The sequence below is a fragment of the Homalodisca vitripennis genome, chromosome 2, assembly GCF_021130785.1.
Source record: "Homalodisca vitripennis isolate AUS2020 chromosome 2, UT_GWSS_2.1, whole genome shotgun sequence".
Lineage (NCBI taxonomy): Eukaryota > Metazoa > Arthropoda > Insecta > Hemiptera > Cicadellidae > Homalodisca > Homalodisca vitripennis.
The window spans coordinates 103,058,269-103,084,530 of record NC_060208.1 but is presented as its reverse complement, the minus strand read 5'-3'; the positions used below and the strand labels follow the sequence as shown (position 1 = coordinate 103,084,530).

The following is a 26,262-nucleotide window of genomic DNA, read 5'->3' as shown; positions in this document are numbered from 1 at the left end:
ACGTTCCTGCCACGAATCAAGGTGCACCTTGATCTGCAGTACATGATCACCTCAAAAATCTAGAGACAGGGCTGTCTTTAAAAGAGATGGAAAACTCCCAGTCTTCCATGAAAAATTGATCAATTTTGTTAGATGACTCAAAATATGCTTGAAACAGCGTTTGAGTAGCTACACTGACATCCCACTGGCGTCACTGGTCTTCTCTATATGACACGTGCTGCCTCCTCCTCACACACATGAGCCAAAGCCATGGACGCAACAGGTACCCCAGTCTCTCCTCCATGAGACTGAGGATTCTTAAGTGACGAATTTGTAAAAGCAACGGTTGATAAGTATTTATTGAATTCATTTGCCACTTTTAATTTATCTTCATTATTAACTTGGATTGCAATAGATTTGGAACACTTGTTGGAACCTCCATCCCGAGATTTGAAATTGAAATTCTTTATTAGTTCTATGACATCAATTACAATAATTATTTTTATATAACCTTGTAATGACAGTGATGATCAATAAAATATATTATACTGTGTTATCTGTTATTAATATTACTTAAATTTTCTTCTTTGTTGCATCTAAAAGGAACAATGTTCAAACGATTTAAATAATTTAAACATGAACTCGATAAATACATTTATATCGTATTTATATTATATTTTATATAGTAAACTTGTACGATATAAAATATAAACTGTTTAAAAGCTACACGAATATAATAATTTAAAAGTATAAATTGAACATGATAACTACTATTGTGACAGCAGCGTCGCAGCGAAGGCAGCACGACCTATTCCTAACAATCCTCGACCGAGTAACGTCAAAGTCAAAGTCAAACCTTTTATTGCCGTGTACAATACAACAGTTATGTGGCAAAAGTCATACCGGATAAATCTATAATTTTTACATTCGGTCACAATACTACATTCAGACATATAATCTACATTCATGCATACCACTCACTCGCCAATTCTGTCTACCGCCAGTGTCAGTCTTCTAGATTGAAGGTCTCCCAACTATAATCCCAAAACTCGTCGACACTATAGAATGTTTTAGATACTACAAAGCGCTTCAGACGAGTTTAGCATCCGGATGTGAGTGTATTCTATGAATTAATACACTCCATTGACAAGACGAGCGTTAAATAATGTTCTAAAAGCCGAAGTTGCCTGCACTATCTTCGACTCAGGCGGAAGTTTCCAAAATAATTTAGCTCCCATATTCTGAGGAGAAGGGCAGTCAGATAAGAGCGGTGCGACGTACTGCCTCAGGTCAACCCGCACTCTAGTATCGACCACCCTCCACTACTTCATTATTGTACAACGAATGAAAAAATATAAGCAGACTTGCGGCTCGACAAGAACAGCGCATACGAAATCCCACCAAAACGCGGACAGCCTATTTTTGGAGGGTGAATAATCTCTTCAAAGGGTACTCAGCAGACGATCCCCACCCAAGCAAGTTATAGCTAAGTCGAGACGGGATGTGAAGAGTCACTTACTACCTTAAAAACTATATCTTAAGTCCAGTATTCATTTACTATATTTAACTTTCACACCTTGAGCCAAGACAAGAATACCATCTAGAACAGAACCTTTATTGTAAATTATTCAAACTTTAAACGAGCGCATTTGTTTTAAACAGTGAACCTTTTGAGGTCAGATTTGCGACATTTTACTGTACTAATAACGACCTTAATTTGATGTACTACTTGACCTATGCTCCCGTTTAAGATTCTTTTCTGATTCCTTATGGGCCATCCCTTTGACATGACAAAAAATGGTAGTTACTTCTAGAAAATCTGCTAGTAAAAGTAGATTTATAGGTACAGTAATGATGTAGCAAGTTTTTATGGCTTTATCTGTATTCGTTCGGGAATTTTCAGCCCGTGCGGAACTTTGTTACATCCTATATATTATTAAAACATTATATTATTTTCTCCTAAATTAGCCTTTCATTTTGGGATTATTTTTTTTTCGTTTAAAAATAACTCCAATAGTAAAAATTTAGCCTGAGAAATAATGTTTATTTTTTTGTGTTATCACCTTCTCCGACAGCCGGTATCGGCACCACCCCGAGGTGTTACCACATTCAAACATCCACCCAAATCTGGGAGGTCGATCGACAATACTGGGATGGTTTTTTTAACGACCGGATATAAAATCCTCTAGTCGGCCCCACTTATGCCACCGGTCCGAAACGATGCGTGTGTTTCAATGCTCGTTGATCATTTAGGAACGTGACGTATCAGGCGTGATAATCAACCTCTTCCATCTGACAATCATTTCAGGGATAGCTCAGACACCCATCCTGTCTCTTATGTTATAGAACGAACCTACGAATGCATTGGTTACATACCAATTGGTCATGCTCAAAAGCATCTTATCAACGACATCTTAGAGGTAAAATCCCCTGAGATACATGCTGAGCCCTTCTTTCAACCACGAAGCACTCACACACAACTTTGCTTGTGTCGTCGATCTCGTCCACGCAGTACAAGAACATTGCATTTGCGGCTTAGGTCATCCGGTGCAGATACAGGTGAAAGTAGCCATTACTAGGAACTAGGTGGTCACAATTTATTTCCCATTTGACTGTTCGCCCGCGATCTTAGATCCCTAACAAGACTAGACGTCCATCGACTACCGGTATGTGCACGGTCTAGCTCGGCCACATCCTCTCGTTTCTATTCCATCCGGAGGGTGCGCAATAGTTATCGTTCCTTCGCCAGCGGGTGGGTCATAGGGACGAGTCCCGCCACAACTAGTGCGGCAGCCTCGGACACGGTGCGGTAGAAGCACGCAAAGCCTTTCTCCGGTGAAACATATGTTACCACTTCCGATCTCACTGTCATCAGAATCACAGTCGGAATCTTGCTGCTGGTTAACTTAATATGGTTATCCATCCACCCGTTGACTCGTCTCAGGACCAGGTTCAGTCTAATTTGAGCCAATTCTGGTGTCCACGACGTGATTACCGCGGCAACATCGTCCGCACAACCCGCTAGGAATGTGTTATCCGGCATCTCCATCCGTAACAATCTGTCATTCCATACTTCCAGAAGTCAGTAAATAATAACTGTCTAATTTTATCCTTCTTGCAACCAACAGAACAGAACTACTTCCATTTGTTGCATAAACATTTCGTATTAAACACGGATTTAAATCCGTATATCAATAAAATATTATAATAGTGCCGCATCAATCTTAGTTTAGAGATTAGGTAAACAGTTAAGTAATCGTAATTTATTACGGATGCTGACGCTGCAATACGAATATAATCAACAATGATTTCTAACATTAGCCTAATATACGAGCTAGTCACTATATATTTTAAGTCAATCATATCACATTAATGGAGGCCCCGTGGTTGGTGGAGGGGGGAAGTGTCCAGCTGCTGTTATCGTGCAAGCGCTTTAATCAGAACCACTGCCTACTTGATATCTCCGCCACTACCTCTAGCAGTCGTATGTTTACCAGCTGATAACTATACAGTTTCCATCACGAAGCGACATAAAAGGTAGGTGATCAATGGAGTGTTGGTGTGTACAATGAAATATTATTGTAATTTAATTACTTCTGGTGTTATACCTAATGAAATATTGCAATTTAAAGAATGTACTTAATAGTATATTTTGTTTTATATACAATACAAATATGTTCTAGAGTATAGGCATACGTAGTAGAAAAGTTTCCGAATAAAATTCAAACCATTAAAATTAAATATCACAAAATTCATAATTAATTCTGACATTTCAATAATTAATTATATTGGTATTGATTAATAAAGTGTAGTTTCCTCAATTTAAAACGGAATAAGTGCTAGTAAAATTGTAATTACTCTACAAAACAATTTACAACATTTACCATATTGAGGTAGCCGTATGAAGGGACCCATTTTTCAAACAATATTTTTTAACCGTTATATATATTTATTCACGCATATTGTTACTCTTTGAAACTGTAATATTATTAAACAAAAACACATTTTATATGTATATGAACCTTATACGGCATTCTGTAAAAATATAAACCTGAAGGTGTATGTGTAAACTATTACAGTATTAAGCCTAGTATTTGATACTAATTTAAAATTGTAAAAAGTACAAATTATTAAGGATTTAAATTAAATATTACAATATTAGAGTAAACCTAATTCAAGAATTACAGGTGATGTTATAAAAAAAGTAACTAATGTTGAGATTCCGTCTTGTTAATAGTCAGAGATATTAAGGAAATATTGTTTCAATCATTTATAACAAAGCCATTAAAACAAGTCTTTGAAAAAGTGCCTGTAGACACATTTACAAATGTTCTTATGTCAATGACATTGTTTTTCTTTGGCTAAACAACAATAGATTGAAAAAGTTCTCAAAATAAAATAATGTCTACAATAATACTTTATACGGTCAGACAGTGTAAACTGTGGAACATGGATTACTGTATTGCAAGGTCTATATAATATCAAAAATTTGATTTTTATTCAACTAAGTTTAACTGTGTAGTAAATAACCGCCAAAAGTAACTAAATGTTGCCATAGACTTGTATTTTATAAAAACATAGTCACTTACAATCAGTCAACTCTTTTGACTTTTATGCAGTATGTTTCGCGTATGTACTGTACATATGTGAGTAATGCACCTCAGTTGGGATATTCCACATTCCGTATTAAGACGATTTTTTATTAATTATTTAAAAATGTGGATTGATTGGGATGAATTGCCACACCAATTGATACGTGTTGAAGGTGTTCTGAGCAGCACCTCAGAATAAGTTTTACTCCTGAAAACGAAAACTTCCAAAATCTCTATCGTACAAGAAAGCTGAACATTTTAAGAAAATCAAATACAGCGTTAGGATAATATCAAATTGTACATTTCATTAATTTATAGTTTTAAGAACTAAAGTAAAACAAATTGCAAAATGATTATCTAGGAATGATAGCTAAATTTGATTTAGTTAGCCTATTTCCTCCCAACAAATGAATCTCCGATCAGCCATCGTGTATACGACGCGTCGGGACGTGTACGACGTGGCTGGAGGTTATATTAATGCAGTCGTAATCTTGAGTCATACATTTCATTATTGGTGTTTACTATAAACGTGTTTACGAATATAATATAAAGATGCTGAAATAACGTTATACATCAATTTAAATCTGTTTGGTTGACATACCTTGCGCAATTTCATTGATTTTCAAATAATACTGTATATTACACAAAAATATTAAAAGGTTTGATTTAAGAAGGGGTCAATAGATCAAATTGTTTGCGGTTCTATCGAGGGAGGAATTAAGAAGGTTTTGAATGTGTTTTAAGATTGTCCTAAGTTTATGAAGCGTGTGACTTAACACTTTAACTACGTTAATACTAGTTTTTGTTAGTAGAAAAAAAGGTAAGACTTTCTAGACTATTTTTAAATGCAGAAATGGTGATGCACAATGTTAAACGTGTAAAGAAGAATTTTCTCCACGTTTTGAACTATTTTGCCATTTTAACAAACTATTTTGTTCAAAACATAACAAATACCCCCGTATGAATTGATTTTTAAAATTGCATTAATTAATTAACTATGCTTTTAGCGCCTTCATTGTTACTCGACTATTGCACCACACAACTGTATCTTATTTGCAGATTCATGTATCGGACAGACATACAGCTTGAACAGCTGTGTATCAGCTTACGCTTTTTACACCATTAGAGGTCTACCGGCCGCAATACCTGAGAAGGAAAGCATTGTTTCGTCAAACTGACAATCCATGAATATATAAATAAGTATGTGAATTAATTTAGTGTAATACTAAATACAAAATTTACTTCTTTTCCAATAAAATGAATTAAAATAAAATGTCTTAAATATTTTATACGGTGGTTTAATGACTTTCGAAGACATTCAAACCCATTGGAGATAAATAAAAAAATGCTCTGAAAGGTGTATCCTTGTTGTAATAACGTTAATTTAAGTAAAAATGACCATTTCACGAATTTTCAGTTTCAAAGCGATACATAAAATATGTGTTCGGTTATCCTGCATATTCGGTCTTTCAGTTTCGGTCTATCGAGAACTTTGAATTTGATATTATGAGAATAGTAGTAATTTAGTTCCATATATAGGTATGTATCTAGCCTAACTATTAGTTCAGAGTTTCATTTCTTTTTATTATAAATGATACATTTAGAATACAATAAAAAAATATTAAAATAAAATCATTGTTACCTAAAAATTATTACATTTATTGACCTATGCAATAATAATAATACATTGAGTTTAGATTGAACTTGAAGTGTACATGAACTATATTAAGAAGGACTTCAGATGAACTTATAACAGTTTTTCTATAAGACTACGGAATGAAAAGTTCTACCTATATGGTTCTCGTTAGATTACGTTCACACAGAGTTAGCTTGCCAAAAGGACTTCCCCAATTATATATTACTGCTTCAGTATAAACTAGTTAATTTAATTCAAATACGAAAACTCTGTTATTTTTTTTATTTGGTTCTAATTAGCTAAATATTGTTGGAAATATACACTGTAATTTTAATAGTTTCAAGATAAGAATGCTCAAATTTAAATTCAGACAGATGTCAAAAAGTGAGATATATATATATATATATAATATATATATATATATATGTATGTATGTATATCATATATAGTAGAAAAACTTTTACTTTTAATCTAACCGTTCAAAAAATATCTTTAAGATTTGGTCTATATTTTCCAAACATTTTGCATTTGTAATATTGTATAATATTAGAAAAATAAGAGTAATCTATCCCCTCCACTCCTCAAGAAATATGAGATAATTTGAGCTCCCTTAACTTAAATTATATTCGTCACTGGATAACGGTGAACTAACTTTGCGCGGTGTAAAAACACAGCCGAGATCACACAACCTAGTGTTTTGTGGAATCGATCAAATCTCATCAAGAAATAACTCCATTGTCAGTAGAGCTAGTTTTTGCGAGGGTTGACACATGAGGGTATCAAAAGCGTTAAAAACGAAAATATATTTGTTCAGAGCATATTTTATTTAGCTTGACACACTTATAAACAACCGTCAGACTCGTAAATAATAGTTATATCAGCGTCATCCAACGGGACAAAGAGGCTGAAAGTCACTATTCCAGCCAAATAGCCAATCTTCATTCATTGGCTATTGACCTTAGACCAATTGACGAAGAACAAATACTGTTAATTCACATCAGATGGTTAGAAGAATGCATCAATGTAGCGGTTGGCTGCAGTTCGAACTCAACATTTTCATGCAGAAACGCATAATGATTATGATCTATGGGTGACGGGACGTGACTCGCAAAGCCCGTGCTCAGTTGTCAACACCAACAGGGTTATGGTGACTCATCAGTGGAAACCGGTTCGGCAATCCAGACGGGAGATGAGCCTAACTAGAGTAACTAAACTGGTCCGCTAGCAAAAAAAGGCTGTCATCGACATGTGACCTTGAGCGTCAGCCAGTAAAGAGTGGAGCTGGACAGCTGGAGTATGGAGCGGAGTGAATTGTGAAGATTTGCTCACCTTGCTTTTACCTTAGCGTTGAAGTCGAAAACAAGCTTAGAATACTGCATATCACTATTCAAGGAATTGATTTAGTTCGCATTACAAATATCGACGATCTTCACTCGTATAACTCTATGTTTAAGAGATGTTATAAATAAAAAAATTCTGAACAACTGGTTGAATTCCAAACTGATACTTCGTTAAATACCGGATTCAAAACAAATCATTTGATAGACTTTGGGTGTAACGTCGAAAAAAGGGAACTCACAAATTGACAGAAAAGTATTGCTTGTATTGATACTCTTTGCTACTTCCTACCTTCTCAGCTGTGGCAGCCATGATATCAAAATACAGACCAAACTAAAAAAATTGAAAAAGAAGTGTGCGTTATAGTTTTGAACATGTGTCCAGATTTTGATGTACTAATTAATGGAAAAATTCACATCTTCCCGTAGACTTTTAGCAAATATGTCCGGCTTGTGTGAAACTTTAAACCTATATTACGAAATGTGATAAATTTGAGTAGGTATAATCTGACTAGCTAAACTGTAAATTTTATAAAGCAATCATTGAATTATTAAAGCAATATTTAAAATGTATAAATGCTTTATACTTTATTTACTTCCTCTATATATTTAATTGTATATTACTCTAATCTGACAACAATACAATAATAGTGTTCTTCTTTAAAAATCAGTAATAGTGAATATTGCATAGCTTTACATAATTTATTTAAAAATACGGTTTTTACTTGACATTTTTTACCATGACCATTTTACAATAAGCATGCAGGCTAATATTTTAACGATGTGAATTAATTATTATGCGAATTATAGTCACAATACTTTATTGTTATTATTCATCGACTCTATTGAGATGAGCTGAGGTGCCGCGGAAAGCAGTGCAAACTTAACGGAGCCTTGAGTCCAAAAAGCTGGAGAAACACTGGAGTAGGGCTATGTAGTTTTTTTAATGTTAGTTTAGACGATAGAAGGATTGTGAAGGAAACAGGATTTTCGGGACATATTCCGTAGTTAAGTGATACAAGAAAGAATATGTAAACATAGGCTATATTTACCGAAAAGAAGTAGTGGCGAAGACAATTATTCGAATTAAAAATATTCCTGTTATTGGATTAACCAGAAGAGAATGTAGGAGTCGTGTCACCGACTTGAAATATTCACATTTTCACTCTATTACTCTTATCTTTACCGGATGAATAAGCTAGACGTGTTAACGTGTCACATGTTAAAACCTCATATGATTGTATTCAGCTTGTTTAAAAATTTATTTTTTGCCATTTTCTCGTTAACTTCATGATTAGCTATAAGAACAATGTAAAAATATTTGCTAACGCTCGCCAAATCCAATGGAATGACTTGCACTATCATCAGTGTTACTAACATATAGATAAAGCTTCATGCAAAATGTTTGATGTATAGGTAAGTTCCACTACGAGATGTCGTGTGGACAGACAGAAATGAATTTTTGTCAGTTCCACGAGAGGTAGGTTTCACTATCGCTCAGCCATTCAAATAGGACCTAGAAGACTCGCTCTGCGACACACCGTACTTTCACGCTAACTACAATGCGTGATACGATACGATGTAGACTCCTCCAGGAAGCTTCCGGTTTAACCTATATTACGACATGATTGAACCTGCACTGGAGTACTCCAGAGTCCAGACTGTTACAAACTGATTTGTTGCAAACTCAACAAATTGGTCAACCCAGCAACTGACTCACTATTGTGTCAACAGCGGCTGATCTCTGACTTGTCAAATTCAAATCCAAGGAAGTGTCACTTCCTTCCTTTGTGGAAATGTTTTCGTGCAAAATTAATTTTTAGTAGTTGCAATATAAATTCCTACGGTTCTATAGTACTAAATTTATTTGTCGGAAAACAATATTTGTGTAACAGACATCGGCTAAAGGACTTACTAAAAGGCTCAAAAGTAGTGTGATATTGAAGGAGATACTGGCACTTAGAATTAGCACTTTAAATTTAATGGATCCGCGTTGGACGTGCCTGTTAAGTAATAAAACTAGTAAATATCTTTGGTTTTAGAGTTGGTGCCATATTTGTAAAAATATGATAAAAATTTTATAAAAGGTAGTTTGTAGCAAAAAATGTAAGTTGAGTGTTTTCTTTTTTAAGAACACACAACAGTTGGTGGGTGTTTTCTTTTTTACAGGTGTAATAATCTTCAATTAAAAAAATGTATAGCTTATAACAGGAATAAATCTTATTTTCATTGCTTCATACAAATTCTCGTTTAAAATATTAAACTTTAATTGTTTTGTCCTGTTTATGCGAGATCGGAAGTCCAACGCGACGTCTCCTGACAACCCAGATTTCTGAATCTAATTTCTACAGTATTATGGAAACGTCCAAATACAATCTCAAGTGCAAAAATAAACTACGAATAAATAAAATAAAATAAAACTACGAATGCAAGGGAAGAAAGTATTTGCCCTATTTTGACACTAAGGGCGGTTTAATTATTCGTAGCTCGTAGTAGACGGACTCTTAGGCCAACCAAAAAAACCGAACGATTGGCGGCATGTCACACGGTAGAGCAGGTGAGTGGATTAGCAAGGCTCCATGAATCAACCAGTTGTTTGGCCTTGAGACCAGCGGGCGGGAAATCGGAAACAGCTGTAAGCCGAGAGGAAGAACAAAGTAAACAGATAACTGACAGGTGACAGGACAACTTCTATCCACACCACCGTGAGCTCTGGATGGATGCGGAGTGACAGATTGCGCGAAATGGTGTTACTTGCTGACGGACGGGTAAACCATGGTTTTGGTATGTAATAGAGAGAATGTTAACTTTGATCAATTGCACAAAATTAACGTAGGTTCAGTTATCCTGTGATGCCACTTACACAAAAATTTCACATTTTAGTTTTTGATGATATTTTTAAGTACCATACTTGAAAACAATTTTACTGACATATTCTACATAGCTAGCAATTTCAAATAAATTTTACTGTATGTAGTGTTTACTAACACAACTCTCAGTTTTTGTGAGTGTTGAACAATATTATTCTATGTAGTTTTCTTTTATTAAATCAAGTTTTACTAATGCTGTGTTATATTGTTTCAATATTATAGTTATTAGTATTACCTAAATATTGTGTTTCCTTATTTTGGCTAGTTTCTTCAAATTGTTAACATGTTTTGCCAATAATTATAATGGTTGGTTGCTAAAAAAATACCTAAGGGTTTAGTTCCACAGCGTGAATATATTATTGATAGTTATTCATAATAACGTAACAAATAGTTTTTGATACTATATATTTTCATCAGAAAATACATTTGTTTACATGTGTTATTAAAATCATAAATGTTTGTCAAAATATGCATAAAGAAAACTCTTATTTTTGAAAAGTATGACAGAGGTTGGGTAGAGATTTTAAGATTGCTTCCCATCAAATAAGTTTGACACAATTTTCTCTATTTAATTTTACTAGATTTTTACTATTGTTCTGCCTTAGAGTGGTAATCTAATAAATACTATAAGTTGAAATCAGTAATTCACTATCAATATGTATGACTACCTTAATAATTAAATAAATAAAAAATATTATGTACCCTTTAAACATAATTAATTATAAATTATAAAACAACACATGTTACAGTGATTTTATGACTTCACCACCATGAAGTTAATCTCTTAACTAAACTGTAACCAAATAAATAAAAATATGTTAAGTTAAAGATTAGAAGTTGTGAGATTACTACATAATTAGTTTACAACATTTAAGGAGTATATGCATCATGTTATTTTAAAACTATAAATATATTATACATATAATAGATAATTGATAAAATATTTACACAATTTAACAGAAATAGGTTACAACTTTTGAAAGCCAAAACTTAAAGTTTGTTTCTTTCAAAATATAAAAATACATTTTTAGAAACTTATTATGATGATGTGAAAATATAAATATAGTATAGAACACTACAGTTCCACTATACAAGTACAATTTGTTATAGAGCACCAATACAAATACAATACATAACTATTTTATATTGGATTACAACCTTGTGTCTCCATAAAACTACTAAAGATTAAAAAAATTCATTCAAATTAGCTAAATAATTTGATATACATTAAACTAATTAGTAATGTTGATACATTAAATATACTTACTAGGCTACGGAACACACATAATATTTTCCTTATTGCAAATAATTATATGATAAAATAGAATGTCCTTGTGGTCTTACAATGTAATAACTATGCCCCACCCACCTACAGAAACACATAAAAATGATGCAGTTTCCAGTTCAACTGGTTTTGTAAATTTTGCAAATTGTTGGAGGCAAGCGTATGCTATGTCACTTGGCCCATGATAATGAATAGTCAAGTACAATCCCTGAAAGGGTAGAACCTGACTGGCAAGAATATCAAGTTGACATTGGTCTACAGGATTGGCAACGTTTAGCAATAATTAGTTGATGTTGAACTTGATAACATGTTGTGGTGTAGCGAATTTTTTTCTTCACTTATGCATTTAAATTATGATAAAACAACTCTGTTATTGATCAGTACTATTAAAATTGTATTTCATGTTCCATTAACTAAAATACAATTTTATATAAAAAAGTATACAGATATTTTAATACATATAAGTATACATAAGTATCCAATAGGATTACTCATTTTCTTCAATGGACTTATAATTTTTGGCATGCATGGGTTGTGGCATAACTACTACAGATAATGGTACATTTAAGCAAAATAAACTGTAGTGTAAGCACCTTTTTAAAATCTGTTTTTCATACAAATAGGTTTGTTTTTGAGTGAAAGTTGTTACTTTTTGGTTTAAACATAAAAACATTCTAGAGTGATTATTTTCAAAATTAAGATTACATGGGAAATTATATAAGTATATATAATTATATAAAAATCTCTATAACGGTTTAATTGAATTTCTTCCAAAACTTAAAGTCTTATAACTTACAACCAAGAGTTTAAAGAAAAAATAAAGTTTGTGGAATTTTATTGTTTCATCATTTAGGTATTCACAGTAAAAATTTAATTATAATTAGAATCTAATATACATCTAGAAGTTATTAGTTTTGATTGATGAAAAAGTTATTTGGCTGTTATTTTGAGTATTTACCTCCACACCAAATGCGTACAAAATTTATTGCTAACCCATAAGCTCATTTTTCTATAAGGTTATGAGGATCTGCGTCATTTTGTATTTTGAATTGATTTTCTGCTTCTTGTAAATTATAATTCTGTATAAATAATAAGTGTTTTAGAATGGAGAAGGGGCAAAAATTTGTCTATTTTCTCTGACTTAGAAGAAAACAAATCATTTCCCATATACTGACCTAGCTGATATAAGTATTCACCAGCTGTTTTTTTTACCAAGAGTACTAATATTATATGATGTTTGTGTAAATATTAAATTCAATAATTCCTTATTCGTGAAAGTGTATAATTGTATGTAGTGAATACTGAATGGTGTCTCAAAGGTAATATACCTAACTAAAACTAAAAGTCTATAACAGAAATTAGAGTCAAGTTAATGAAGATAAGAAGTAAAATTATAGTATTTAAAATAACCTATTAAAAAGATATGCCCTGCTAAAGGGGTAGTTAAAAACTGTATTATAATATATATAATTAACTTATCATAACTGAAATCACAAGAGGAAAATTTGCTATGAATGAAAAGTAGTAACTTAACAAATATTTTTCTTTTCCTTGTTTAAACTTAAATTATTTTTACAAATATTTTGAAACTGAAGAATATTATTCTCTGGTCCAAGAGGAATTTTAGATAATACAGTTTATACAATGTCTGTTACAAAAAAGTTCTAGAAGTATTCATAGCTTCAACTGGTTCTGTAATGTTTCACATTTTTATTGAAATGTATATCAATATTTCTATTCAGTACAGTCCTACTGCTCACCTCACATTTCATTAAATTTTAAGCTACCCTACCTTTGACTCTTTAAGTTCACCTTTTCAATTTGTAATTATACTAGCACATACCCGTGGCACCCCACACATTCTGTATATTTGATTGTACTATCAATCAACTGTATTTCAGTAACTTTTGAACTATTTTAGACCAATATAGAGGAACTACAAAGTCGAAGTTCATAGCTTTCTTAGTGAAAGCACTTGTGTTGTGATACAATAGGACCCTATGGTATTTAAATAAGAGAATTAGTAATATATGATGTATGAGGTACCCATTTTCATTGTTCATGAAAAAAGGGCACAGAGGTTAAGCAAAATTGCAAGTAATTCTTATTTCAGGTTTTGCACTTCTAGTTCAAATTAATTCTACTTCCAATGCGAAATTGGAGGTTGCTATTTTGCCCCAAGAAACACACACACACACAGTTTTTGTTTTTATAGTTAATAGTTTATCAAGTATCATCCAATAAAGTACATGGTCTTGCTTCCCAATCTATGTTCGCAATAGCATACTATTTCCTTGGTCTAGTCTAGGAATTATATCAGTATTTATATTCCTAATCGGTATCGTATACCTCATCAGTAAAAAATGGTTGATATGTCCCTTCGACAATTTTCTGTCATGGAAAATGTATTTAGTGTCTTGTGTATTGCTTTGTGATTTCACTTGCTATAATCACGGACTCACCGCGGTTGCTGGTTTCCTCAAATTTTAGTCACAGAGCGAATGGTTTGTTGAATCAAGCTAATGTCCAGTCCATATGTTTTTATTCCTTCAGCTACTGTAAATATGCCATCCAAGAATGTTTAAGAAAACTGAATTCAACACCTTACATGTATATAATTCACAATTTATTTCATTAGTTAAAATCCATACTATATTAAGAAGTATTGTTACTATTTAACTTATTCAATACTTTCACTCTATAAATGTAAGCAAATTGAAAGTAGTGGTTAAATTAAGTAAACAAATGGTTGTGCTGTCATAATACAATGTTTACACAGAACAGTTGATTATATTTAATAGACTCTTTCAATTCATATTACATAACTTTAGAGATCAAGATGGGATGTTCTGCTGCTTTACAAACCAGTGGGGCGTAGCCCAGAGGGATTTTCAAAATAAGAATATACCTATTCATTCTAGGGACCATAAGAATGTCCATATAAAATTTCAGTACAATCGGTTGAATAGTTTACATATGAAGCAAAAAAATAAGCAAACGCATTTATAATATTATTAGGATTTACAACTTATTTCTATCATTACTTTTTTTAAATGATTTTTTTATTCTAAATTTTCACTGGGTTTTAATACTGTTTCTTCTGTAATACACTATATATATATATATATAAGAATATATATATATATATATATATATATATATATATATATATATATATATATTCTTTTACTGTCACCATTGTTTAAAGTTCAAATAACTAAATTATAAAAAATATATTGTATTTCAATTAGACAAAAGCTTGATAAACATTGAACTAGTATTCTTTTACCTACTGTTTTGAAAAAATGTATTGTTTGTGTATATGTTTTTATTTTTTTAGTTATATAGAATTATTTTTATATAATTAACCTGACATTTTAGTTGTTTTATTTTCAATTGTACTAATGATTTTGTTAATAGCAGTTTATGATTACATTGGTTATTATGCAGGGAAAATGTACCCTATATGAAAAATTATTTGATTTAAATATATATAAAAATATGAAAAGTTCCATTCTAATTTAAAAGATTTACATTAAATCTTCAATTCAAGTTGTTATCAAAATAATTACTTAAAATACTGGGCAATTTAATTAGACAAAAACCCTTCAACCACAGAGAAATGAACCTATATTTCTTGTCTGTGGTTCACACTCATCATTGTTAAGGGGAATTATTTAAAATATAACAAAATTTACAGTAAAACAAAACATATCAACAATGACTGAAAAGTAAGTAATGGCTCACTTTTATATGTCATTGTTTAGATATCAAGGAACTATACAATTTACAAGACAAACTAAAAAGCATTTAAATCTATATCATATTTCTAAAATGTGACATCTCTTATAATTCAATGACCAAAAAAGAGTGTAACAGTGTTTCAGGTTTAACATTATTCTTATGGGGTAAACTCAGGGTTGTCCTTCTACATCTGACTCTTAAGGATAAACATTTTTTGGAATCTCAAAAAAATATTAGAACAGGAAAGTTTAAATTGATTGTGTAACAAACATGTTTATTTTGTCATGGACATGTCTTGTACACTTTACACGATAAAGTAAAGATTATTATTATTAAATAACAATCATACCAAGTAAAAAAGTAACATTTTGATCAGTATACTTGAAAACATTGGGAGGTGAAAGTGATCAATCAAATCTCTGACTCCAGAGTTATTCCCAGAGAAACTATATTTAACTGTCCCTCCTAGTCCTAATTTGGATCATCTAAAATTTGCCAATATTCAAATAGAGTGAGTTTATTTCAGTATCAATTCCATACAGGCTGGCTGCCTATCTACCTTTCATATTGGTGGTGATATATTAGCAATTTCAATCATTTTTCATTAAAATTATTTTGATTTGTTGAGAATTTTGTATGCAAGTTGAAATCTCCAATAGTTATAAGACTGTCATTCATTCTTTATCCATTAATCCCATGTGTACAAGAAACTATACAAAATGATTGTTATTATTATTCATAATTATTTACTTTAAATTCATGTTTATGTTGAAATTTATAATATTCCTATCTTGTACATAAGGAAACAAATTTATAAAGGTATGTATGTATCTACTAATAGTAAATAAAAACATTTCAATTTTACATATTTAGTTTCTATTCACATATTTAGATAAAATATTAACATTTAAACAAATAATGATGTTTCATTTTTATTATTGTGGGGTTTAAAACTTACCTCACTTCAGTGTACACAACACTTTCTTTGAACTTTCCTCCTTCTGTTTTGTTATTATTTATTGATTGTAAAAAAATGAAAACTGTACATTTGATTTATAATTGGAAAATTTGAAAATGGTTAAAACACATCAAAATTTTATTTACAATTTTTAATGCCCAATTTTACATTTTTAATTTCTAACAAATAAACAAGTTTGGCTGTTCAATGTGATCTTTAATTACTCTGTTACAGAAGATAATATGTCTGGAGAGACAGAGGGTGGTGGAGGGGGGAAGAAGGTGGACCACGCCACAATCACCACCCCTACACTTCAGCGAAAGTTTATACAGAAACATGAGCAGTCTGTTAGTGTAGGGAGTGATGATTTTATCTGTGAGTGCTATTTTTTCTTTTAACTAAATAGTTCTAAAATCCAATTATTTTAACTTGACTTGATTGTGGGAGTGCCGATGGCCGAGTGGTCTAAGACATCGGGCTTTGGATCTGAGTTAACAATAGCGCAGGTTCAAATCCGTTTCTTTGACTGAAAGTTTTTTTATCAGTATCATCAACCTCTTATTATATTAACTATCCTCCTTATTTTGTTTGATAAAATCCTCGGACAGGCCAATGGCCCTAGAGGACAGGCAGAATAAGGCTTAAAAGGGAATTAGTCCCTCCTTTTTTTTATAGGGAAGAATTTTTATTCTGAATATTATTTATATTTTTAGAGAATTTTGAAATAAAAAGCAAGACATTTCGAGATTGGAAAATATGTAGTTTATTTATAGTTTCAAGCAAAACTTAATTATTGTATATTTTTAGACAATACCACACCAGTAAGATGCTTAATTATGTTTATTTCAGGCATTATATAATATGCACAGTTTTTTTCTGTTATATGTTTAAGCCCCTCTAATTAAAAATCTAAAAAACAGATTGGAAAAATATGAAAAAGACGAATTCAGTAACAAAATACAAAAAAAGTTGGGGAATTCTGAAAAACATATTTTTGAATAATGAACACTGAATAAACAATATAATTTTGTAAAAAAATAATTAAAAAATGAATTTGAATTAAATAGAGAATAATTGAGTGACATGAGTGGGGATTCCAAAATTATTATTACATACTTTTAGGGGTTAATGAACAAATTTGTTAGAACACAAACTTGTGAAACATTCAATCTTAGCTCTATTTACTATAAGAATGTTTTACTTCTTTTTTGGATATACCTCAAATATAAAATTATACATATTAAAAATGTATAAGTGATTACAACCTTTTAATTATTATGCTTGTCTCATCAAGATCTTTAAATTTCTTTACAACTTAACCTAGGTCCTCATTTAAAACTTTCTGTCAACTCCTTATGAGGTCTCCTCTTATTAATGCAAGGATGACATAATTTCTGTCATATATTTCTGATGCTATTGTTTGATGACCTATTTTCATATTCAAAAATTTCCTTTTATATGAAGGACAATTCCCAAAAACCTTTGTTTATGCATAAGAGGTCCCAATTTAGAACAACTTTCTGACTAAGTAGGCCTAATGTTTGTTTTGGTAACATTCTGGGAAGGCAATCCTAGATTTATCTTATCCCTAACTGTCATCTGAAGAATTTCATTCATACACTCCCTGTGAATAGAAGTCAGTGTTTCGTATTTGTCACCTGCCCAAATCTGTCTTTCAAATCTGTGTTACATAAAAGAGAATTTTCTCAGTAAACATTTGAATTCTGTGAGAACTGCAAACATTTACCATCCTTCATAATCAGTAAAGTATAAACTCTTTTTACCTAAGTTTAGAATATAATTTTAGTTTTGTATTAAAAAATATTATTGAATTTGATTTTTTTGTTTTAAAAATAATGTTATCAAACATGCTACTATTAGTAGAATAATTATTAGTCTTTTGACACCGGTCTTTTAACAAAAGATGGATATTATTTATCTTGTATGTTTATTCACAAACTGCTAAAATTCCAAAGTAATCCAGTCAATAAGGCGGAGTTCAAAAGTAATGTTTTATTAACAAAATTATAAAACTTTTTTTTCTCAGCGTTACTTTGTTTTTTGGGATGCTAAACTCAAAATTCAAATTTATTGCCTTGTATAAAGTTGGATTCGCAATAAAAAAGGAAAAACTTTAAGTTTTTTGCTTTTAGTCATGCTCGTATGTTAAAAACAAAACTTTTTAAAGATTTTGTTATTCTATTGAAAATTAAAAAATAAAATTTCCTACAAAACGTATTGTCATATTTTACTTGATGAAGTTTATGTTTGGATTCATAAAAATAGAGATAAGAAAGATGTAATGTCAGAAAAACTCTTGTATGGAATTGCATATCGCAATTTTATCAAGAATGTACCACACATCACCAAAGAATGGTCACTGCTAGCAAACTAACATATCTTGGGCGATTATTCTTATCAATGAGTGAACATTTTAGAGTAACCAAAAGTAAAGTATTCTTTAATGCATCGTTTTATAGTTTGGTCTAGACTGTTATTTAAATGCAATTCTTGATAAATAAATATTAGCTTCTACATCTGTTTACATCTTAGTAACTTTACAATGTGTTCAGTAAAGTCAAAACTGAACACATCCTTGGAGAGTCAAACAGTCCACAAGACATAAAAATATCATAAAACCTATACAGCATAGATTAACTTATAGATTAACGGCTCAAGTAAATTAAAAAAAATCTATGTCAGTGGCTTGAGCAATGGGCATTTTATTCTTTAATAGAATTTTTAGAATATCAATAAGAAAATATCTTATACTTAATATGAATAATAGACCTATATATGTCCCACTTGCTGTTTTATTTATTATATTTATTGTTATATATTAATTATGTGTATTTTACATTTTTTACTATATTTTTATATTGTGGAGTTTAACTCAGCAAACAAAGTTATTGAATGTATAGGCTTTAATATAATCTATAACATTTTCATGTATCAGATTATTAAATTGTTGTTTCATTTATTATATTTATTTATTTATTTGATTATAATCTATATTTTAAGTCTTTTAGTAAAGTTTTGTCTTGTAAGTTTCATGACAAATCACCTGTCATAAAATTATAATGTAATGTGATGCTTAAAAATAAATAAATAAATAAAAATAACAAAAGGTATAAATATTAACAAATCCTTGATTATTAAAAACTTAAAGCACTAGTATCACAGGCTTAAGTAGTCAATTAAAGAATAAAATTTAAAATGACAGCATTGTAAAATCTGCTAATAGATATATGCCATCTTATTCAGTTTATTAAAAAGTTTAATCCTCATATAGATAAAAGTTTTGTTTCTCCAATGAAAAATTCATCTGTTCTAGCATTATCTCTACAATATACTTTGTTATCACTGAATGTGCATTTTAACAAAGGAACTTATTGTAGTAATAATTCATAAACCAGATAATAATGCTGAGAAAATACTTTATTTGTATAAATACCCAGTTGCATCAGCATAACTGACAGGTTTACTAGTACGAATGTGCTCTTTGTACTTTCTTAGTATCACTGGAAATTCTTCTTGATTGTATGACATTGGATCCATTTCTCATAGTAGAAGCAAATACAATGTTACACTATGGTTACAAGGTGGGATTAAACAATGAAAGAGCATGCCAAATACCTAGTGAGTATTAATTAGTAATGTAGTAATAAATATAAATTCTTATGTTTGTATCATGCACAAGTATTTGATATATTGAATATGTGTATTTAATAGCACATATTATTTATTAATATTTCACAGTATTAAAAGTGTGTTTTACCTTTAATTTTAAAACCTAATAAACATTCTTACACAAAACAAGAGAGCCCACATAAACTAATTTTCTTTTAAAAATTCCTTGTTGTTTTAATTTGTTTAAACACTAACTGTCTATCTTATCTGCATAAATAAGTAAAACATAAGGAAAGTGTTTCTCACTGCTTATTACTGTAATGTTTGTGTGTATGTTTAAATGTAACAGAAGTGTTGAGATCCTTTGTACTTATTGGTGTTAATCACAGTTGAAGTTTAAATAGTCTTTATAGATCAGAGATGACCTATGCTCTGTGGTCAAAGTAAGTATTCAAACACAATTCTAATAAGTAATCATTATAACAAAATTAGAAATTGTTTATTAAATATTAATATTTATATATATTTTTAAAGTAGAGTAAATTTGAATTAAGTGGAACATGGAGTTTCGTTTTTTCAGTTCATTTGGTAATGTGGAGTTGGTGTTGCAATGTAGTTATATATATATATATATATATATATATATATATATATATATATATATATATATTTGGGATTACATCATTCTACAAGATGTTAATTCATCATCAAGTCCTTCCTTTGTAATAGTGTAACTTTCTATAGATTTTCCTGTACAATTTTGTGGCTCTCTACAAGCAATTTTTGTTGTAATTTAAGTAAATTCTCAAAATCTCTTTTATATTATACAAATCTTTCATTATATCTTCTTAATTATCAGGCTTTCAAAGTGTCTTTTTTTCTAAAATAATATGTCTGTAATAAAAGTTTATGAGATGTAGTAATTATTAGATGTATAAAGTTAATATCATGTTCAACTAGTATTTTCTCCAGTTATATTGAATTGAGATAATTAGTATTCTTCTAGATTAAAATTTGTTGGATTAAAGGTTTCAACCACATAAATTCTTTTCAGATTCTTACCATTAAGTACCTATATAATTCCTGGCTAGCTGTGTTTATCAAAATTAGTTGAAGTTTGTCTCAGCTGTATTATTTTTGTCTATAGATGGATTATTTTGCTTTGTGATTTTAATTGTTATAAAATACTATATAGCACAAAATGTATTGAGTATAATGGGTTTATATTCAATGAGGAAATCAATATATAAATTGTGTACAAGAAAAAAATACATAGTGAAAAATGATCTAAAACTATTAAAATACTATTCAATGACATAATGATCTTTGCTGTTGCATAGATGTACAACTGCAGCTTTCTAGCTTAGAGGTCACGGATTAATTCCCAGAAAAGAAGAAGAACATTTGCAAATTGGTTTGGACTATTTTCTTTTATAGTTGTTGAATATAAGTAGTTTAAAAGTGATATTGACTAAGAGACATAAGTCACCTAAATAGTCCCTCCGGCTGAGTTGGAAGAAGTAGATTAATTTTGTGACAACTGAAATGTTATAAATATATTCTCATGGGATTTACATGTACTCAATATCTCAAAAACTGTTTTAGACACAAAAACATTGCTTATAAAAATTTTTAGGAAATTTTATAGGCATTCCAAAACACTTTTGATTCTTTTTCTGGGTTCATGAGTAATGGAGTTGTGAATTTAGGTAAAGATTCAATGGCCACCATAATGAAACGAAAAATGCACCAAGCTGGCCAACGTACTTAGTTGATATATTTAAAAATAAATTTGTGGACTAAGTTTGTGCCAATTTAATTACTATAACACAGAAGCAATCAGAGCTATCTTTCATTCATAAGTTAAGCATATGCACATAAAATATGGTACTGCACTCCAGATAGTAGTAGATGGTGTGTGTTGCTGTTGTATAAAGCAGAAGTAGTTTAGTTGGAAACCTTTAACAAAATGAGGTGCTGCCCTGTAACATGTTGCATTTTTATAAATTTTCAAATATAATTCTCCCTTCAGTAAATATTGCCATCAATTGTCATGTTGACAACCAACACTATCAGCACATTATGAATTGAAATTGATATTTTCAGTGGTAGAGGATCTTGGACCACATCGCAAGATCAGTGTGAAGGAAAAGGTTGACAACCTTGGACCATGGGTGCAGAAAAAGTATCGGAAGAGTATGACAATGAAGAATCTCATGAGGAGGTCAGTGTCTAATTCTTATGGCCAATATTTCAGTACTAGCTCCAAATCGTCTCACAATCAGTGTAAAGGAGAATATTGACAACCATGGATTTATATCTATAGACGAAATATTGAATAAGTATTAGGGTGGCCTTAATAAAGTTCAAATTTATTCTAGACCTCTGGGCATCCACTTATGTTTTTACTACAATTGACAGTTTTAAGTTGCCAGAATTTCAATTCCTTAGATATTGTATAAGGCACTATTTTATTAATTTTATTATTTTGTAGCACTAAATTAATATCCTACACTGAGTTCTATTATTCAGTTATTTTTAAACTACCATAAAATATTAACATTTTTGAGCACTGTCTTACAATTGGAGTATTAATTTAAAATTTTGCACTAGCAATTACTTATTAGTAATTTTCCAGATTACTAATAAAAAACTGGGAAGTTCCTGGGTATATAAACAAATTTTGAAATTTTGACTATATGATATGGGCCACCTTAATGAGTATATGACTATAAGAAGTCTTGAGGTGAGTGAACCGAATTCTTATAGTCTGTATTTCAGAATTAGCTCCAAATTATCTCATAATCAGTGTGAAGGAAAAAGTTATCAACCATGGATCATGGTTGCATATGATTAGTCTGGTTTGATTGAGATCTTCAGAAGGAGATGAATATAACACATCTTGAATTTATGGGTATGCGCTCCAGGTCACATCAAGGTCAGTAAAAAGAAGAAGGTTGATAACCATGGACAATAGCTGCAGATGAAATATTGGAATATTGGTCAGGTCTGACCTAGAAAAATCTTAGAAGGATTAAATGGAATTCTTTAATCCTGATTTTGAGGTTTTAGCTTCAGATACCTCAAGTTTAGTGTAAAGGAGAAGGTTTGCAACCTTGCACTATGGCTGCAGACAGAGTGTCGGATGTGTATAACTGGAATTATTACATCCAGAATTCAAGATATAACTCCAGGTACACTTGAAGGTGACAATAAAAGGTGCAAAAGTTTCATTTTAGGTGATGTACAAATAATACCTCATTCACCTAACTTGTTCTTTTACCAGCATTATAGAATAGTCTGTAGTGTTGTGTTTTATGTTCTGCCTACAACAGAAGATATGATGTAAGGAAGAATCTTTCTTTATCATTGGAAGTTTAAACGTAAAAGTTTAAAAAACTTGTCGTAAGTCTGTAGTTTTGTGAAACTAGATCATATGAAAACATAATTACCATTCCTAATGTATGTAATATTGAACAGTTGGTTAATTAATTTCATACCAATTACAACTGAGTAAAATCTTTTATTATTCCGGCATTATAAAACCAATTGTTGTGTTCCACAGGCTCCCAATTCTCCAGTGGCTGCCACAGTACAATGCTGGAGATGCTGTAGGAGACTTGGTTGCGGGTGTGACAGTGGGTTTAACTGTCATCCCACAGTCTCTAGCGTACTCCAACATTGCTGGACTTCCTCCTGAGGTGACTTCATTACCGGTTTTCACTAAATTTACATTAAAACAATCACCAAATTTGGTTTATTTAAAGAATATTCTGAAGTCGAAATACAGTTAAAAAACATAAATCACAAATATAAATATTAGCTTAACCAATGACAGATTGGAAAAGTATAGTCTCCTCGTAAGGCTTTTTTGTGTAAACACTATTAATTAATGAACTTGGTTAGTGTAAACAATATCATCCAAGTTTTCCGGTTCACATGTGTCAAAAGATTGCTTATACATCAAATCCTAGACATATTTCAGCCTTACTGTGGAGAGCTATCAGATGTTACACTGAAGCAAAAAACTTAGATGACAGTGTTGTGACGCAGGCCTTGTAAGCCTAAGAACATAGATTGCTTAATTTATTTTTTATAACCAATGTTAAACAATATATCTTTTTCTTGAAAACAAAGTTTTAACAAATTTAAGATTTTATCAGTAATTATCAATGTATAGAAAGACAATGAAAAGAGGATGGTAATACATTTTAATTCTATGTTTTGAACAGTCAAATATGCATAGAGTAATAAAAATAATTTCATTTCTGAATTCAGAAGGACTACTGAGAAGCATTGTTAGGTAGATGTGCAATTTCGGGACCATCCTTTTTTCCAGTTTTACACTGGAACATTTTTATTCCAGTGTAGTTTATTGTTTTATGTTTAATTGTAGTGATGGCATTTTTCAATAGATTCAATTTAATACTGAACTTTGTAAATACAAATATATTAACATCGTCTATTTTTCATTGAAATCATTGTTAATTCTCTTTTCAATGTATAAAAAAAGAGCTGATGTTTTAAAACGTTGATTTGGAAAACTGCTCTTCACTTTTAGGTTATATCTTTCCAAAATTTAAAATGGTATCCAAAAAGTAGGGCCCTTAGAAATATTTTGAAAACAAATCAGTTTTAAAACTTTAATAATTCATAAGACTTTTCTTGGTTTTATATAACAAAAAGTATTTTTGCACGTAAGCATAGTGGTCTCTTGTATTCATGTCAGTATGTACAAGGACAAAACTGTTTATAGTATTCAATCATGGGTATAACCAGACATGATCAAAGATAGTGATAGAATTGTAGTGAAAGTTATCATAAGGTTATACGTTCAAACATGAGTTTTTATGGTTCCTAAACTAAATGATGAAATGTAACATTTGCAGTATGGGTTGTACGGGTCATTCCTAGGAGCCTTTATGTACATTTTTCTGGGCAGCTGCAAGGATGTGCCGATGGGTCCAACAGCTATCTGCTCTCTCTTGACCTACACCACACTGAAGGGGCTCGGGCCACAGTATGCCATCCAGCTGTGTTTCCTCAGTGGTGTCATCCAGCTTATTATGGGGATTGCTGGCCTTGGTAGGTGATATGATGTAACTGAGATTTCTTGAGTTATCCCAATCTAATCTAATCAAGTCACCAAGTTACTCCTTATGGTAATGTTGGTAAAGATACAAACAAAACTAGATTATGCTATATGCTCATAATTTTGTTGGAATGTGTTTTAAGCAACAGTATTACATTTTTTTAAATCAATCCAACATATTCAGATAGGCACCAATTCATAGTGTTTGAAAATTAGTAATTCAACATTACAAATATTATTTTTAATTTGTATATTTTTAAAACTTACTACTTACATTGATATTATAATAGTATTATGTTATTATTATTATTATGGTTAACATTGTAGTCAGTAAATGTTAATAATTAATATTGTAAAAATGCATGTAATTTTTATCAATGAAGTGAGTACTGGTATTTTTTTGATGATTGTGTAATCCAATAACAACATTTTGCATATATGTATATAATTTTTTAAGATATTCTTAGTATTCTTTTATCACTTTGTGGATTGAAATTCTTTTACTAAAGCCTAGTGCTGATTTTTTTCATCTAATTTTAACAGAACAGGCATCTTTAATCATTACAAATTTTGATTTATTTTGTAAAATGAATTTATATTTTTTTAAGTAGATGAAAAAGATAATAATTACTTACTTGAGATTTTAACATACCGGGTGTCCCACAAAGAAGTTTAAAGGTTTGATTTTATATTACTTGCCCATTTATGCACTGAACATTTTAAAACTCTATAGAATTAATAAAGTAGGCTTTAAAAATATTCTGTAAAAACTAAAGCTCCCTAAAAAGTGTAGAAACAAAATGGTGACATTGAAAATTTTACCATTTTGCTTCCTATTCTTGAATTACCTGATTTCATTACTGCGTTGCAGTTTTAAAGAACAGCTGTTTAATAATGCTCATTCTTGAAGACAGATGTTTGCTTGAAGAATATTTGCTTGTGCTATAAAAAGATAACCTAACCTCCTCCATTACAATTTTACTAATATTGAAGTTCGAGAAATGGTTCTTAATGTTGGACAGAAAAGTGAAGTGTTGTGCATGGGCTATTGCTTTTGGCAACATTACAGAAGCAGATAGACATTTCCGGTTGTCTAATCAGTAGCTGAACCACTTAGCAACCAACAATAACTAAATGGA

The 26,262-nt window shown here is 30.8% G+C and overlaps 1 protein-coding gene across 4 annotated transcripts in view; it reads left to right on the top strand.

Moving 5' to 3' along the window:
• Positions 1 to 3,380: 3,380 nt before the first annotated feature.
• The window catches only part of LOC124354495 (sodium-independent sulfate anion transporter), a 55,197-nt gene continuing 32,315 nt past the window's right edge, over positions 3,381 to 26,262 (top strand). The window contains exons 1-5 of one of the 4 annotated variants that reach the window (XM_046805003.1): positions 3,381 to 3,516; positions 16,636 to 16,776; positions 22,138 to 22,255; positions 23,597 to 23,732; positions 24,921 to 25,116. In XM_046805003.1, coding sequence (XP_046660959.1) covers positions 16,644 to 16,776; positions 22,138 to 22,255; positions 23,597 to 23,732; positions 24,921 to 25,116 — 583 coding nt within the window. In that variant the 5' untranslated portion in view covers positions 3,381 to 3,516; positions 16,636 to 16,643. Of the gene's footprint in view, positions 3,517 to 5,660; positions 5,772 to 9,938; positions 10,329 to 16,635; positions 16,777 to 19,588; positions 20,041 to 22,137; positions 22,256 to 23,596; positions 23,733 to 24,920; positions 25,117 to 26,262 lie in introns of those variants that run through there. The other 3 variants (XM_046805004.1, XM_046805002.1, XM_046805005.1) reach the window with 3 other exon arrangements.